This window comes from Leptidea sinapis, chromosome 18 (assembly GCF_905404315.1).
Source record: "Leptidea sinapis chromosome 18, ilLepSina1.1, whole genome shotgun sequence".
NCBI classification, from domain to species: Eukaryota; Metazoa; Arthropoda; class Insecta; order Lepidoptera; family Pieridae; genus Leptidea; species Leptidea sinapis.
This window is the reverse complement of record NC_066282.1, coordinates 14,120,775-14,138,424: the sequence shown is the minus strand read 5'-3', so window position 1 is coordinate 14,138,424 and position 17,650 is coordinate 14,120,775. Positions and strand designations below refer to the sequence as shown.

At 34.3% G+C, this 17,650-nt stretch overlaps 1 protein-coding gene across 1 annotated transcript in view; it reads right to left on the bottom strand.

The window, feature by feature from the left end:
- LOC126969361 (carbonic anhydrase 2) overlaps positions 1-17,357 on the bottom strand; it is a 42,523-nt gene extending 25,166 nt beyond the window's left edge. Inside the window, exon 1 of the mRNA XM_050814740.1 lies at positions 17,073-17,357. Within this exon, the coding sequence (XP_050670697.1) occupies positions 17,073-17,109 (37 nt within the window). The 5' untranslated portion in view covers positions 17,110-17,357. The remainder of the gene's footprint in view (positions 1-17,072) is intronic.
- Positions 17,358-17,650: the final 293 nt, after the last annotated feature.

The window sequence follows — 17,650 nt, the reverse complement described above, 5'->3', positions numbered from 1 at the left end:
ACGAGATAAACATTGTAAACAAACTGGCCTTCACTGAGTTATATTGTTATAAATATGGCTGATTCGGACACCTATTAGATAGACCTTATTAGAATAGTGAATCCATAATTTCTATATAATTTATTAAAATAAAAATGTTTTGAAGCCCTGAGACTTTGTTTACATTTTTTATCTCCTCTCGCTGGCCATACTTTAGACTTTAGAGTATCGTAAGTTTTTAATTTTCGGTAGACTGTTTTTTACAAACAAAACGTACAATTCTAAATATAGCTGCGGTCATTAACTGTCCGATCTGATTTTGTTACATATTCCTAATTGCCAGGAGATTGTTCAAAAATTTCCGAATGAAATATTTACCTGTTATGATTGTATAAAGGCGCCGACAGACTTGGATTGTAAATGCTACAATTAAAACTACAATATTTGCGTCAATCATGTGGCTAAGCTGCAAATGGGCATTTCCTTTACTGATTTTCTTTTGTTTATTCAACATTTCATATTTATATGAAAAATTGTTAAAAACTACTATTTCAATTAAATTCTTAAAATATTGTCATAGCTGTAAATTCCGACATTTTTGACACAAAAGTTTATTTTGGGAAGCAAATTCCAAATTTTTTATTGGATATTTCAAATTATATATAAATATTCTATTCGGTTCAAAAATTACTTTAAGCCCTTTTTGTGGACTGTAAATTTTGCGTCCGAATATTTTCATTGCGTTATGTTGTAATCGACCCTCTAAGTTACCAACTTTTGATGCCGATGAGTCTGTGAAACCATAGCATTCATGGAATAATCCAAAGTATAATTATAACGTAATTGATTGTGTGGTACTTATGGTATGGTGTATTGTGACGAACAATATAAGTAAGGAGTTTCATAGTCGCTCATCATTAACGTGTACTCTTGTCCATGATTTCATTTAATTAATGATATTGTACTCTTGTTTTTTGCTGTTTTGAAAAATTTCTTTTCGTTTTTTTTTATTATAATTCATGTATGCTCAGATTTGATGGTAGCTTAAGGTGACCTTTTTTTATGAAAATAAGGGACTCTTTAAGCAGGAAGCTGATGATAATTGATACGCCCTGCCTATTACAATGCAGTGCCGCTGAGGATTCTTGAGAGACCTAAAAATTCTGAGCGGCACTACAAGTGCGCTCGTCACCTTAAGACTTAAGATGTTAAGTCTCACTTGCCAAGTAATTTCACTAGTTACGGCGCCCTTCGAACCGAAACACAATAATGGTTACATATTACTGCTTCACGGCAGAAATAGGCACCGTCGTTTTACCAATAGTCTGGCTGAGCCGGTAAAACCTTTTCTTTTAGTTACATCGAATAAACCTCTAAAGCAGAAGGTGTATTTCCGGATATTTTAAATTTTAGAAGGTTAACGAGTACATCTTCAATCTTTCTTTTTTCTATATTTCTTAAATCTTTATTAATATTAGAAGATATTCACAATTGTATTGACATACACACTACACAAGGGCTTCTAGAAACTGTATATTTGTAAAGGCTGAACTTTGTAGTGTCGGTACCTACCTCCCTGTTTTACTTATTTAAGAGCTCTATAATTCTTTTTTAATTTTAAAAAGTGACGAGGCGAGCAGTCCTTTCACCTGATATTAAGACTCATTGTCCATTATAACACAGTGCCGCTAAGGATTCTTGATTGAACCCAAAATTCTAAGCAGAATGATAATTGCACTCGTCACGTTGAAACAGGATGTTATGTGTCATTACCTCAGTAATTTTACTAGTTACAGTGCCCTTCAAACTGAAATACAATTACGTTTGCACATTATTGCTTCACGACTAAAAACTTAAATGGGACTTTATTATGGTTGTGTGTCTGTCCGACACAAAGATACTAAATCTGTATTCATATAATAAATATCTGAAAGATTTGTGTACTGTATCTTTCTTTGCTTTTACATTATTGTAACTAATCTTTCTTTATTGTATTTTTTTTTTCATTTTCAATAAAGAGTCGGCTAAAGCTATTATTAACAAATCTAAGTCTGAAGTCATAATAAACATGTAAAGATATTTTCATTTCTCATACTCGGAAAGTATTGTTCTTTTGATCTGATTATTGGGTAGAAAATGTTGCTTCCTCCACAGAGAGGGAAAAACTCATACAAATTTCTTCCCACCCAAGGGCCGGAATGAACTTTTAAAATAGAACTGCTGTCAGCTGTGTAGAGTTTTATGTAAAAGAAAAACTAATAAAAAAAAATCTGCGGCCAGTGACTTTCTAAACAGCCAGTGTGAATTTAGCACAAACTTCTTTGAGCGGAATAAGCCGCAACAATTACGCGGTGAGTTCCATATTTATTTAAAAAGTCGACTTAAATTGTCCTAATTTGACAATTAATTTAAAACAGGTACCACTAATATTATTATATATTATCAATGAATAGTTTAGATAAATATTTTCCTCATATTCGAAATGAAAAGTAGAGTGTTTAACACGGGTAAAAGATTCAATTCCTACTCGGACTAATAGCCGCCCTTGCTGCGCTTGGGCGTCTAAATACCTCGGAAATTGATTCTTTCGACCCTCGGTTAACAATCTATTATTTTGTTTGCCGTAGGAATCTATTTTTTCCTATGTCATTATTGTAACTAATTAATAGGTATTTGCAATATTCATCATCATATCATCATGATATCAGCTGGAAGACGTCCACTTCTAGACAAAAGCCTACCCCAAAGATCCCCACGATGATCGGTCCTGTGATGCCCTCATCCAACGTATTCCAGTGATCTTGACCAGATCGCCGGTCCATCTTGTGGGGGGCCTACCAACACTACGTGTTCCGGTACGTGGTCCCCATTCGAGGACTTTACTGCCCCACCGGCTATCTGCCCATCGAGCTATGTGCCCTGCCCATTGCCACTTCAGTTTGTCAATCCTTTGGACTATGTCAGTGACTTTGGTTCTCCTACGGATCTCCTCATTTCTGATTCGATCTCGCAGGGAAAATCCAAGCATAGCTTTCTCAATTGTCCTCTGAACGACCATCAGGTTTCTCACAAGTCCCATAGTTAGCGACCACGTCTGCGTACCGTACCTAAGTCATCACTGGCAACACACTGATTGAAAACCTTCACAATTGCAATAAGGCGTCCGCTTAGCTATGATTAACAACTTTTAATCTGAAGTCAGAAATAATAAATATTTATAAGATAATATTTTTGTTTACCGTACCTATTTTCATTTTCACCATTGCAACTAATGAATAGATGATTCAATAGCTATTGTGAATCAAAATAATACCTTTGAATACGAGACAACCGGATGGATTACAATATGATTTATTGTCCGGTAACTTTCTATTAAATAAACACTCGTATGTTTTTTTTAAATAAAGTGCTTCTCATAGATTAAGGATTGGTCTCCGTTGTGCTTCAACTAGATACCGCACTACCTTTAGCAACCATTTGCAATAGCTTCTTTAATGCGGCAACTATTAGATGCTTGTTTGCGTGGCATCTTGACACTTAATGGCATCTTCTAAATTTTGTAATATACGCTTCGTGTTATATTGCACTAGCTGACCCGACAGACGTTGTTCTGTACATAATAAAAAAACTCTTGAGGGTGGAATTTCGTAAAATCCGTTCTTAGCTGACCTCTACTCGGCGAATGAAATATTTCTACCAAATTTCAAGTCTTATGGTTCCAGAGATATCGTGATGAGTGACTATATACGTGGAAATCTCTTATATATATAGATTGAAACACGATTTGATAAAATACAAAATACTTACTGATGATATGTGATTCCAGTGTCTTTCTTATCTCTTGTAATATTATTTTTACAAAGTATTAGTACGCAACCCGGCATTTTAGTTTCAATTATTAGAAAAGTTTAAGAGAACATATGGCACGTCAACGTCACACATTGTTCGAGACTGGCTCGTATACGCCCATTTGGGTGAAGTATTATTATTATATATTAGTTGCCGCACTTTGCAACTGCGCCTGCGGTATCTAGTTGGACTGCAGCGGAGATCCTTAATCTAAGGTTTTGGCATTAAATACGAAACATTCATAAAAACTTGAGAACATCTTTAAATTTGGTTTAATAGTGAGAGAGATTTTTTTAATAATAATAAATTATTGACACACTTTTACACAAATTATCTTGCCCCAAACTAGGCATAGCCTGTAACAACAAGACAACTATATATTTAATACAATATACTTACTTAAACATACATAAATACATATAAACATCCATGACTCGGAAACAAACATCCATATTCATCATATAAATGATTGCACCTACCGGGATTCGTACCCTAGCACCTCTAGCTTAGTAGTCAGGGTCACTAACCGTTCGGCTATATGGGTCGTCGGCTTTTTTAAATTTCAAAGTGATGATAACGAAATCGGGAGATACAGTTAGTGCTTCAAATCAGTTATCTTCGTTCAAAGAATAATTATACCACTCGATAACATAAATCAAAGAAATTGTTAATTAATAATCTGAATTGTTTCACCCGGTGAAGGCGGAAGCACTTTCATTTTGACGTATTTTCGCTGCGTCACATATCATCCGATTAGAAATATCTTTTGACTTGAAGAATCTTCAATACTGTTTATGATTTCGATCATCAGCTCTCATTTAGATCTTTCGATTGCGTACATACATATGAAATGTTTTTAAGATAGTAAAACAATAATATAAATAGTATATTGCTATACTCATCACAGCCGTAATAAAATATATAGATCGTAAACAGGAAAGGGTTTCTCAAACCAATCTAGTGTTATCCATTAAAACTACATATAACAGAGTGAAGTGGTACTAGGTACCTACGTAAAAGAATTCGGGTGTCTGAACAGGTGAACGACCACGTCAGTACCAAATAATATTTAATAGTATCAGTACCTTCATACACATACTGCTGTGGTAGTTCTAAACAATATGTTATATTTTTTTAATCTGATAACCCTCACTTCTAGGGAAAAAATTTAAATGAAATTTTAACTCGAACGGTTAGCTCAGTTGGTTAGAGCACCGGCACGGAACGCCGGAGATGGTGGGTTCGAATCCCGCATCGTTCATAAAAAGTTTTGCAAATTTTATTTGTGTATTAATCCTAGAAGTGAGGTTTATCACTTTAAAAAAACATTACATATTGTTTAGATTTACAAGAGCGAGATCTCAAGTCAATTTCCTAATTTGCAAATATTGGGGTTGAGCAGGTTATCAACTGTAAAGTAGATCCTGTAGATGAAGCCACAACCTGAGACTTGAACAAAGCAAACAGAATTTTATAACGAGGCGGTACTCGAACGGTTAGCTCAGTTGGTTAGAGCACCGGCACGGAACGCCGGAGGTCGTGGGTTCGAATACCGCATCGTTCATAAAATTTTGTTTTTCAAATTTTATTTGTGCTGTGGTAGTTATTATGTATTTAGGGATCTTTGAAGATATCAATGAAAAACACTTACAACTGCTGAGTTATACTTTCCTAAACAAGAAATATTATTCCTATAGAAATTTGCCTTATAAGGCAATAATAATAATAATAATAATTTTGCTAAAAGTTTCCTTTTAGCAAAATTAATAAAGATGAAATACGTGAGGATATTCTTAACGCTTTCGTGTGTTTTAAATAAAAATCTTATAACTCGCAAAAATATACTAAATTTAATAGTTTATATTTTTTTTTATTGACAATTAAATATTTGGATGCCAATTTATACGCATATTGTGATGTGCAGTCAATTTTTAAAACTTTAATAACAGCCTCGAAATAAACCTATTATTAAAACCATGTTACATATTTTGTACCTACTTTGGCTGATAGTTGATATGGTAATGTCCAAATTTCACAACCAAATTTTTATATTTATGAGAAGTGTTTTATAATTGTTTGTTAAACATTGATGCCATACTGAAATTTCTCACAATAACATAACAAACTATGTATTGCGTATTTATATAACTCTATGAAGTCTCTAACTTTGTAGAGTTCATAAAACATCTTAAAACAAATAATTAAAACTGGATGGAAAGGTAATACCTACAACTATAACAGTCAGAACCTACTGGAGTCCAAGCTTATTATAGAACGCCAAAGCCTGAAAGAGATGTCACTCTTCGACATGATGGAAAACTAAAACTAGCAACAACTCACAGACAGATAGATAATTTACCACTTTAACATCGTTTAAAAAGGTTCGCTTTACGGAATAACTACTATTATTTTATTTTAAGAAAATCATTTTTTTTATGAAATTAAGTCCGTAAGGGACGAGACGAGCAGGCCATCGAGTTGATGGTAATTGATACAACCTGCCCATTACAATGCAGAACCGCTCAGGATTATTGAAAAACCCGAAAATTCTGCGCTATAATTGCGCTCGTCGCCTTGAGACATAAGATGTTAAGTCTCATTTGCCCAGTAATTTCACTAAGTACGGCGCCCTTCAGACCGAAAATCAATAATTACTGCTTCTCGGCAGAAATAGGCGCCGTTGTTGTACCCATAATCTACCCGGCATCCTGTGCAAAGGAGCCTCCCACTGGTTTTGATTATTTATTTATGGTGTATGTGGATGATGCAGCTACTGTACTCAATAACATTTGTATTAATTTACATTAACTTTTTTGACTTACTCGTGTAAGACATTGACTATTTGACGTTTGAGTGTGTCTGTTGCATCATTTTACATTTTACATAATTATTATATTGTAATTTGAAATGATTTGTAAATCGATGTGCTTAAATGTAAATCTTGATATAAAAGAGTGGCAATGAGTTTCTTGCTACTTCTTCACATTAGCTCAACCCTTTACGAAATAGCGGTAGATTCAATAATAAATATTTTTTTTTGACATTCATAAGTGTCATTTCCGTGATACCTACGTGATACCTAATAAACTGATTTTGATTTGATTATTAATCATACATTTTACTATACGATGTAATTCTATGTGACATAATATTCTCTTTGGAACACTCCGCACGAGATATAAAGAAAACATACAATCACGTTTCATTGAATGACTTCACATGGCGTAAAGACTCCTCTAACATCCAACAAATCCTGTAGCTGAGTATTTCGAACTAATACTGGATAGCACCAGATTCATAATCAGAGCAATGGTCGATGAACACAATAAGTGAATAGACCGATATGTGTTACGTAAAGTGTAGTTCTGTGGACCAGCGTTACTTAGCGGGGCCCCGTATAAAAATTTGTTTTGGCCCTTCTATTCAAATTAAATGTATACTCTCTTTTGTTCGGCAAATTGATTTATTGAATCATTTATAGCTGATGATGACTTACCCCCTTATTCATAATAGTCTGCTAACTTAAAGCATTGCTAATTCTCACTCTTTTTCTTCTATTGACCTAAGTCAGAATGAGAAAAAACACTCCTTAGCGGCTGTTTAAAGTTAGCGGACCATTATGAATGAGGGGGTTATTATTTAACTTCCCGCAAGGAAAATTGAAAATTTTCCAAACTTCGCGAATTTATTTGTTTTACCCCGTTTTTCGAAAATCGAATTTGTTTGTGTGGATGTATGTAAACCTTCTACAACTTTTGAATGGCTAGACCGATTTCATCGCGGTTGGCGCTATTCGAAAGGGCTTGACAAAAAATTGGAATTTGAAAGCAATTCGGACAGAAGCAGGCAGGTAGATTTTAAAAAATGTTTTTTTTTTTAGAATTACAATTAAACGGCTTTACCGATCGATTCCACAAACTAATCAGCTCCACGTCGATACCAACCAAACCGGTCAAAATTTGAATAATAATAAGTTATATTGTGTTTAGTTATATTATATACTTTAAGAAACTGTAGAATTGTAGTTTTGTTATTGTAATAATGATTATTATATAATTTGATCTTTAATTGCCAAAAGGTTTAAGCTCTTATACATTAAAAATAACTCTCCAATCAAAACAAATTTTATAACTATATTAACAATACTATGACTACATAAAATTAATATTATCATTACGTGGAAGCGTACCAAGAATACTGTCATCGTTTCCGCGCTGGATAGCTAGGATGATCAATCGACCCGGGTAGCCGTCAGCGCTTGGGTTTCCAGTAGCCTTATCGAGGCGCGAAGATAGTATTTTGAACATTCCCTGCGCCTCTGGGCCCCATGGGCCAAGTGTCTCGACACCAAACGGACAAAGATGTATGATTCACTGAGACCAACATATTTGCGACGCTTGCCGTCTTCGGCAGTCGAAGCAGCAGCCCCAGCACCAACTGACGTAACTTGGACATGAGAAGGAGCCAGAGTGTTGACGCAAATCGCGTCCCACACCAATGCCCTTTCCTGTGCCCAAGCCTATATTACAAATATAGTTATAAGATTTGTTTTGATTGGACAGTTAATTTTAATGTATATGATTATAATTATTATTTATATAAAATTACTAGGATTTTATTATTAAATAGATCTTGCCTTTTTGAATTATTTTGATAATGAGATTAAGAAATATAATTTACGGTAATAAATTATAAATTACTTTGTATACTCATAATACCGTGACTCAGTAAACAGTTAATATTGTGACGAATTTTAGCATAACAAAATACGTTCTTATGCTTGGTATTAATTATAATATATTCACAGTCATACATTTTTTCTTTTATTTTATTTTAATTTTAGTCTGAAAAGTTTATTAACATATACAAAACAAAACACACACAGAGAAGTAATTTAGAGAACAGATAACAGAAATCTCTAACACACTACATTTACTAATCTATGAGATTTAAAATATTACGTATTGCCTAAAGAAAAAAACATTGTAGTCAGTCGATAGAAGTGAAAACTTAGAACTTATAGTATTAAAATTTTATAATGTTTAAAAACAATTGAATTATTTATTTCAATTTATTTTTAATAATATATTAATCAAACAAAAAAACTATTTCAACAATGCACAGTATATACACACTGAACTTTTCATTAAATCCATTCAATTTCACTTATAAGATATACACAGCACTCATGTTGCACAATACGTCAGCTGTATAGCTACAGATATACTGCTATAAGCATTTCGGTGACGCGAACTCACGAGATTTCACCCATCCAAAAATTGTCTAACTATATATATTTATATATATATTTTAAATATTTATTTATCCCATGTGGTAGTGATGAACATGTCGCTGACGTGAACCTATAAAATTTTCACCTACAAAAAAGTGCCCAACGCGGCTAAAGAATCAAAATAAATAAAGAAGAAAAAAAAAGTAAATCACTCATCAAGCTTAAATAAAAAGGGAAAAAATAACAGGGTTTTGTAGCAACTAAGTACACACCACAGTAATACAGACAGAAAGATTGCAGTTCAAAATGTCTCGGCCAGAACAGACCCCATTATTAAATTGACACATCCTCACTCCTCAGTAGAGATTACGGGTAACATAATTCATAACAGTACAATTGCTGATCCGGCAAACGTTGTTTTGCCACATAAATTAAGTACTCTTTACGAGTGGGAGGCTCCTTTGCCCAGGATGCCGGCTAGATAAAGGGTACCACAGCAGCGCTTATTTCTGCCGTGACGCAGTTATGTGTAAGCATTATTGTGTTTCGGTCTGAAGGGCGCCGTAGCTAGTGAAATTACTGGGCAAATGAAACTTAACATCTTATGTCTCAAGGTGACGAGCGCAATTGAGAGTTTTTGGGTTTTTCAAGAATCCTGAGTGGCACTGCAGTGTAATGGGCAGGTCGTATCAATTACCATCAGCTGAACGTCCTGCGCGTCTCGTCCCGTATTGACATAAAAATAAAATACCCACCATGTCAAATGAAATGACTTGTATTGCGAACATATATGTATTTCTAAGTAAAAAAAAATATAGGTTTCGAATTATTAATGACCAACAAACATATACTAAAACCTTTTCCGAAAGACTGTTATTATACTTTTGTTAGTGTTTGTCTTGTTGTTGTTAAATAAATAAATAAAAAGACGCTGCTTCTTATGGTATAAGTATTATTCCGATCGGTTCAGTAGTTTTCGCAGTATAACCGAACAAATAACAGGTAGGATACGCATGAAATGGGTAGGCTCTTTAAAACATGACCTCTAAAAACTTAAAGATTATTAAAATTTTATGATAAAAGCAAGGGCAGCATCAAAAGTTATTTTCGTTCTTAATTGAACATAGGAGAGAGTGACCGACTGGATAACCGCGATGGCCTTACTTCATTGCCTTGTGAATTGTGGTAAGAATATACCTGTTTTTATAACAAATAAAACCGCATTGACCGTAGATAAATGTTATTGAATATGCTCGCAGTCTTGGTTCCGGATTCTGAAACAGGACACCGTCTACTTGTCGGTAGGATAAGTGATTTTCCGTGTTTTTCTTTTGTTGATATAATTTGGAAGGATCTGAAGACATGCTTTAAGTCTTATGTTAATCTTATTGTGAAATTTTGAAGATGAAAGTATGTGTACCAGGATGCTTTTTTGCACAGGATGCCGGCTACATTGTATTAGGTACCACACTAGCGCCTTTTTCTGACGTGAAGCAGTAATGTGTAAACATTATCGTGTTTCGGTTTGAAGGGCTCCGTAGTTAGTGAAATTACTGGGCAATTGAGACTTAACATCTTATGTCTCGAGGTAATGAGCGCAATTGTAGTGCCGCTCAGAATTTGTAGGTTTCTCTAGAATCCTGAGCGGCACTGCATTATCACGGACAGGGCATATCAATTACCATCAGCTGAAAATCCTGCTCGTCTCATCATTACTGTCATAAAATCATGTTTACTTAATGAAACAACCAAAAAAATTGTCCTAATGAACCCACTGAACCCAAGTAGAAAATTGTAGCAACCTGTATTTGTACGGTTTTATAACTGTACTACACTGGCCTTCAAAAGTAAGTATTACACTTTTAAAATTGGGATAACGTTTTAAGTTCACAAGATATACTTTCGAAATAAAAAGGACTCCAAAGAGAATTTAATTTTGTACATAAAAACTTTATAGTCGGTAACCTTCTTTTAAGAATTGTCTGAAAAAAAACCTCAAAAACAAAACCATACCTTTTTCAAAGTGGACGTTTCCGAATTACAATTTTACCATTCACATTTTTCTTTCTGTTTTAATTTTTTTTCAAGATCGATGGGTCTTGTTTTAAAAATTTATGCTAAAAAGCACATAACATTTATTTATCATGCCTCTTTCAGTTGAAGAATGTACTAGGATCATGGCTTTTCTGGAACTAGGCATCAGTATGCGTCGCACTGCAAGAATGGTGGGTGTGACGATACGAACGGTCCAGAAGGTAAAGCGAAGGTACGAAGAGACTGGACACCATCTGAGGAGACCTTGTAATGGCAGACCCAGGTGTACCAGTGCCCGAGAAGATCGTTATATTATTTCCACTGTGTTAAGAAATCGCCACCAAAATGCAGTTGAAGTCCAGCAACAGCTACTTCAGACCCGGAAGGACTAAATTAGTGACAGTACAGTGAGAAGAAGACTTGCTGAAGCAAATTTGAAACCCCGAAGACCAGCAAGTGGCCCAAAACTCAAGAGACAGCATCGAGTAGCGAGACTGCGATACGCCCGCGAACACATGCAGTGGGATGAAGAAGAATGGTCAAGAATTTTGTTTGCAGATGAGTCTCGATTCTCCCTTTACACTTCTGATGGAAGGCGAAGTGTTTTCAGGCGACCTGGTGAGCGATACCTTCAAGCCTGCATCTCAGAAAGAGTCCAATACGGTGGAGGCAGTTTACATGTATGGGCTGGCATATCTTCAGAAGGTCGCACAGAGCTAGTAGCCATAGAAAATGGCACCCTCACTGGGCAAAGATATGCTAAAGAGATTCTAAATGAGTATGCAGGGCCGTATTTAGCAAATATGAGTGATGGATCGATGCTGATGCATGATAATGCCCGGCCACACACGGCTCATATCGTACAAGAGTATATTCAGGAGGTCGGTATCAGCGTGATGGCTTGGCCATCAAGAAGTCCTGATCTCAACCCGATTGAACACGCCTGGGATGAGCTTGGGAGGCTAGTCAGAAATCGCAGAACACCACCTACTACCCTCAGGGCACTAAAGCAGGCCCTGGTAGAAGAATGGGAGAATAATCCCCAACATCGGCTCCGAAACCTAGTGTTCAGTATGCCAAACCGGCTCGAAGCTGTAATCAGAGATCTAGGAGGCAATACCAGTTATTAAAAATTAAATAACATGTAATACATTATAGTTGAATTTTTTTACACTAAACTAAAAATGTCTATTTTCATTGTTTTATCTTTTTTAAGTTAAAAATGTTACTAATATATAATTTTAGTTTCTAAGAATTAAAGCCTATAAAATTTGCAACAAAACGTTTTTAATCTTAAATCTCTACCTTCTATAGTTAAGAAAAAAATTTAATTTGAAAAGTGTGATACTTACTTTTGCAGGCCAGTGTATTATTGATTCTTATTTAAACATACATTAATTTAAAATGTGATGAATTAACTAAGAACTACTGTCAAAGTATAAGTATTTAAATGTAATTATTTACAAAAATTATACAACTATATATCCAAGCTTTATAATCTTTTACCAGTGGTAGGCTCCTTTGCACAGGATGCCGGGTAGGTTATGGGTACCACAACGGCGCCTATTTCTGCCGTGAAGCAGTAATGTGTAAGCATTACTGTGTTCCGGTCTGAAGGGCGCCGTAGCTAGTGAAATTACTGGGCAAATGAGACTTAACATCTTGTCTCAAGGGGTTTCAAGAATCATGAGCGGCACTGCATTGTAATGGGCAGGGTGTATCAATTACCATCAGCTGAACGTCCTGCTCGTCTTGTCCCTTATTTTCATAAAAAAAAAAATCTTGTTTAGTTCATTTTGCTATCTCCAAAATATTCTGTAGTATGCAAGATACGGTAAAAAGATATATAATGTGTTTGTAAGAATATTAATATATAATTATTTAATTTAATATAATTTTTAATAAATCAAATCATTCGTTTCTTTCTTCTGAGAATGCATAAAACTTGTTAAATATTGAAAAAAGCAAGTCTCTTCTGTAAGAGACAAAGCTTACTAACACGAGAACAACATATATAACAAAGTGATATAAACAAAATGGTTTCCATATAATATCTAGAAAATCATCTAACGATTTCATATAAATTTATTCATGACAACTACTATAATTAAAATTGAAAATGTGATTCTGCAAAGGCCACGAAACGTCGGGTTATATAGATAATAATAAAAATTTTACTACAACAAAAAAACGCCAAGTCAAAACACATACACAATTACGCGCCTTTTAATCCTCTTAAAAGTATTTTACTGAAAATACAACTTATTGTATTTTCAGTGATGACATTTTGAATGCAAAAAATAAGTAAATTTTATATTAATTGTGGTGATCAGTAACTAATCTCTATTTACATTATTTCTGAAAGGCTTTTGTTGTGGAAATGCCAGAGCTCTAACAATTTTTCATTAAATTTAATGATTCAAGTGTTGTGTTTCATTAAATTTAATGATTTAAATGATTATGTTTGAAAAACACAAATCACCTAGTATTTTAAAGAGGTAAAGTAAAGTCATGGTTTAAACTAACAAATTAATTTTATTGAACTAGATAGAAATTAGCTTCATAAATGATATGAAAAAAACTCTGGACGTTTTATACTTGTAGTCGGAGCTTAAAACTGTATGAAAAAAAATATATAAAAATTAAATTTGTGACTTTATTTTTTTGAGTTATTTCAGTTATATGCAAGGTTCCTACATTACTGGGGAATATTAAAGGCTGTTTTTTATTTTCAGATTAATTTGCCACTAACGAAAACTTATAAAACTTATAACTTATAGACAAGGTTTCAAACGTTTGGCCATACGTGGCCCATGTTGGGATGGCCGGTGGCCCATGTTGCTCTACGGCCTACAAGTTACCTATTGGGCAAGCACTGCGAAAACTTGAAAATATATAAAATGCTGAAAAAAGTATCTTATAACGTTTAACGAACAAAAAAAAACCGAGGGTGGGTGTGTTTGTAAAAGAGAATGTGTGTTGTTATATTAAAAAAAATAGTATTAACTGAATAAAGAGAACGTACCGTAGAAAATTTGTTACCTCAAAAGGAATAATATGTTTTAATATTCATTTTTGCGTAGAGTTGAGAGAAAAATGATAATAGATATAATAATTAAAGCCAGAATTTATTTGATACAGCTCATATCAAAATCAAAGCAAAAAAAAATAAAAACAATTTGTTATTTTTAGAGATTCCTCACTTCTGGGATAAATTATACAAATAAAATTTGTAACCAAAATTTATGAACGATGCGGGACTCGAACCCGCAACCCCTCGTTCCATCCACAACCTGAGTGTTGAGATACTATACATACCAAGATTTACAAACAATTTGCCACTCGAACTCGGAGGTCGCGGGTTCGGGTCCGGCATCGTTCATAAATTTTGGTTACAAATTTAATTTATATAGTTATTTCCAGAAGAATATCATTTTAAAAATAACAAATTGCTTAGATTTTAAAGAGCGACATCTCAAGACAATTTCCTAATGTGCTATCGGGGTTGAGATGGTTATCAACTGTAAGGAAGAACCTGTACTCCTGTAGATTAAGCCACAACCTGAGAGTTGAACAAGACATACCGGGATTCACGGATCCCGAGAGATCGCGAGTTCGAATCCCGCATCGTTCATAAATTTTTGGTTACAAAATTAATTTGTTTAATAGATTCAAATTAAAATTCAAATATTTTTATTCAAAATAGGATTTAAAATCACTTATTAGACGTCAAAAACTACCACCCATTCAAAAGAGACTGCCTCAGACCTGTGAAGAATGGGCGCAAAAAACTCGGCGGGCTTTTTTTTTTAATATGAAATATGGATTACAATGTAATATCGTACAATAAACTAGAATAAGAATAAAAGAGTGGTGAAGAGTTAAAGAACTATAGAGACAATTATTGTAGATGATATGTAGGCATAACTCTCTTATTAATGGTTGCAATAAAATTGCACAAAAATTTATAGAGTGAATGTTTAAGTACCAGTGGGAGGCTCCTTTGCACATGATGCCGGCTAGATTATAGGTACCACATCGGCGTCTATTTCTACCGTGAAGCAGTAATGTGTAAGCATTACTGTGTTACGGTCTGAAGAGCGCCGTAGCTAGTGAAAATACTGGGCAAATGTGACTTAACATCTTATGTCTGAAGGTGACGAGCGCAATTGTAGTGCCACTCAGAATTATTGAGTTTTTCAAGAATAGGCAAGGTGTATCAATTACCATCAGATGAACGTCCTGCTCATCTCGTCCCTTACTGTCATAATTTTTTTTATGAAGATTCTAACATTGGTGTACACAAACACACATACAAAATTCTAAAAGTTATTTTTTAGTCTCGGTTACATAAGCGCAACGTGTACATATATTTTTTTTGTAAAAATACTTAATGCACAGACACTTTTACGACTGTAACAATATGTACGTATACATTAAAGTTTTTCACAAATAGCAATTCTTATTTAGATAAGCATATTAGTATGCTATTATAATTGCACGATATTTTTACTAAATTTACCAGTTTATTTGTTGAATAAATATCGTACCAGTGGGAGGCTCCTTTGCAGAGGAAGCCGGCTAGATTATGGGTACCACAACGGCGCCTATTTCTGCCGTGAATCAGTTAGGTGTAAACATTACTGTGTTTCGGTCTGAAGGGCGCCGTAGCTACTGAAATTACTGGGCAAATGAGACTTAACATCTTATGTCTCAATGTGACGAGCACAATTGTAGTGCCGCTCAGAATTATTGGGCTTTTCAAGAATAGACAAGGTGTATCAATTACCATCAGCTGAACGTCCTGGTCGGTCGAACTGGTTAACCAGTTTAATTGTTGAATTAATATCGAATCAATATAATACATGACTTGGATTTTCGGTAGACACGACTCTATGTTGAAGAAATCACGCGATTTATAAAAAACATTAAAGTAAATATTTGGAATGTTTTATTTTCAACATTAAGTTAACCTTGCCACTTCACTAACTAATGAGATTTTTATAGCAGAGGTTAGAACATAATTACGAGATAATGTTTGACACGATTTTCGTGTTATTTGAGTAGAGATTAAAATTACAGTGTAATATAACAATTCATTGTAATCTTTATAACATATTAACAGTTATCACACACGCACTTTATTTAACGTTATTTAACAATTGTCTAATGCACGGATTAATGAAATTAAATGTAATGCACGAACTTTTAATAGTAATTGACATTAAAAGTATTCCGAATGTTAAATAATTATTTGTTAAATATTCATGTCACCAACTGTAATTAACATTAAAATAATTGCCGTAGTTGATCGAGAATACATATTACTTACATTATGTAATAAATGCGCCTTTGTAAATAGTTACTAACTTAATTATGCCAAAATAAATAGTAATAGTATAAGAAAGAGAGATTTTTTTTATAACTGCTGAGCGGAAATTTGAAGTAAATTATGTTTCTATACCTAGAGCCTTAATACATAAGTGTAGAATAGATTTTATACTAAATTATAAATAAATTGTTTCATTAATAAGTTCAAGATTCGATATTTTACACTACATTATTTCAATAACAAATTTCAGGTAATTATTCGATCATTTTTAAATCTGCCAATGGAATAGTCGTGAGAAGGAAACTCGGGCATTTTCACGCATGAAACAAATAATGTGATGCGTGAAAAATAGTGAAAAACTTTATTATGGAATGTCAATGCCGTTTAAAACATAATCAACGTTAAGGTAAAATGTTCACAATTAATACAATGACTCAGTATTTATCGGTATTATAATAATTAAATACACGCGAATATATCTGTTTCCCGCAGTTCAGTACAGAATAATAAACAATTGTGTTGAGTTTCGATGTATATTCAGCCCGATTTAACTCGGTCACGTGCTACAACATAAACAACCGGTTTTTTGTTTGCGGCATTCAACAGTTATCAGCATAATTAAGTAAATAGTCAAGAGGTACTCACCATTGACACCGGTGTATCCCCATTCTTCGTTTGACATGACCACTGTTTTATCCTCACTTAGTGATGATAACTGATAATTGATAAGCGTAAGTGAAAGCGGTTTGGATGTAGGGACGTGGTTCGTCCGTGACTGTGTCAAAGTGCGCGAGGGGAGATTGCTTTATAGAGTCACAAGCGGAGCGGGCGCGGACGCTGACGCGGCGCGGGGCGAGGAGAGGAGCGCACGCGAGCCACTGCCGCCTCACACTTGCGAGTTGCGAATGTCTCACAGTCTGAATGGAGACTAGAGGCAGGCACTACTGAATACGCGACCGCGCGCTCTCGTTATGGAACACGCTGTAGAGTGTAGATTGTACACACTCGCACGCCGCGCGCTCTAACTTGTAGAGCCTCACAGACGAAGCTATAATATTTATAGCGTTATATATTATAGCAACGAATAATATATTTTCCATATTTATCTACGAGAGACTTTGGACGCAGCGTTAATATACACATATATTAATTTATAAAATTACTTTTAACTTATGAAAATTTAAATAAATTAAAAAACTTAAATTATGAAAATTAATTTTATT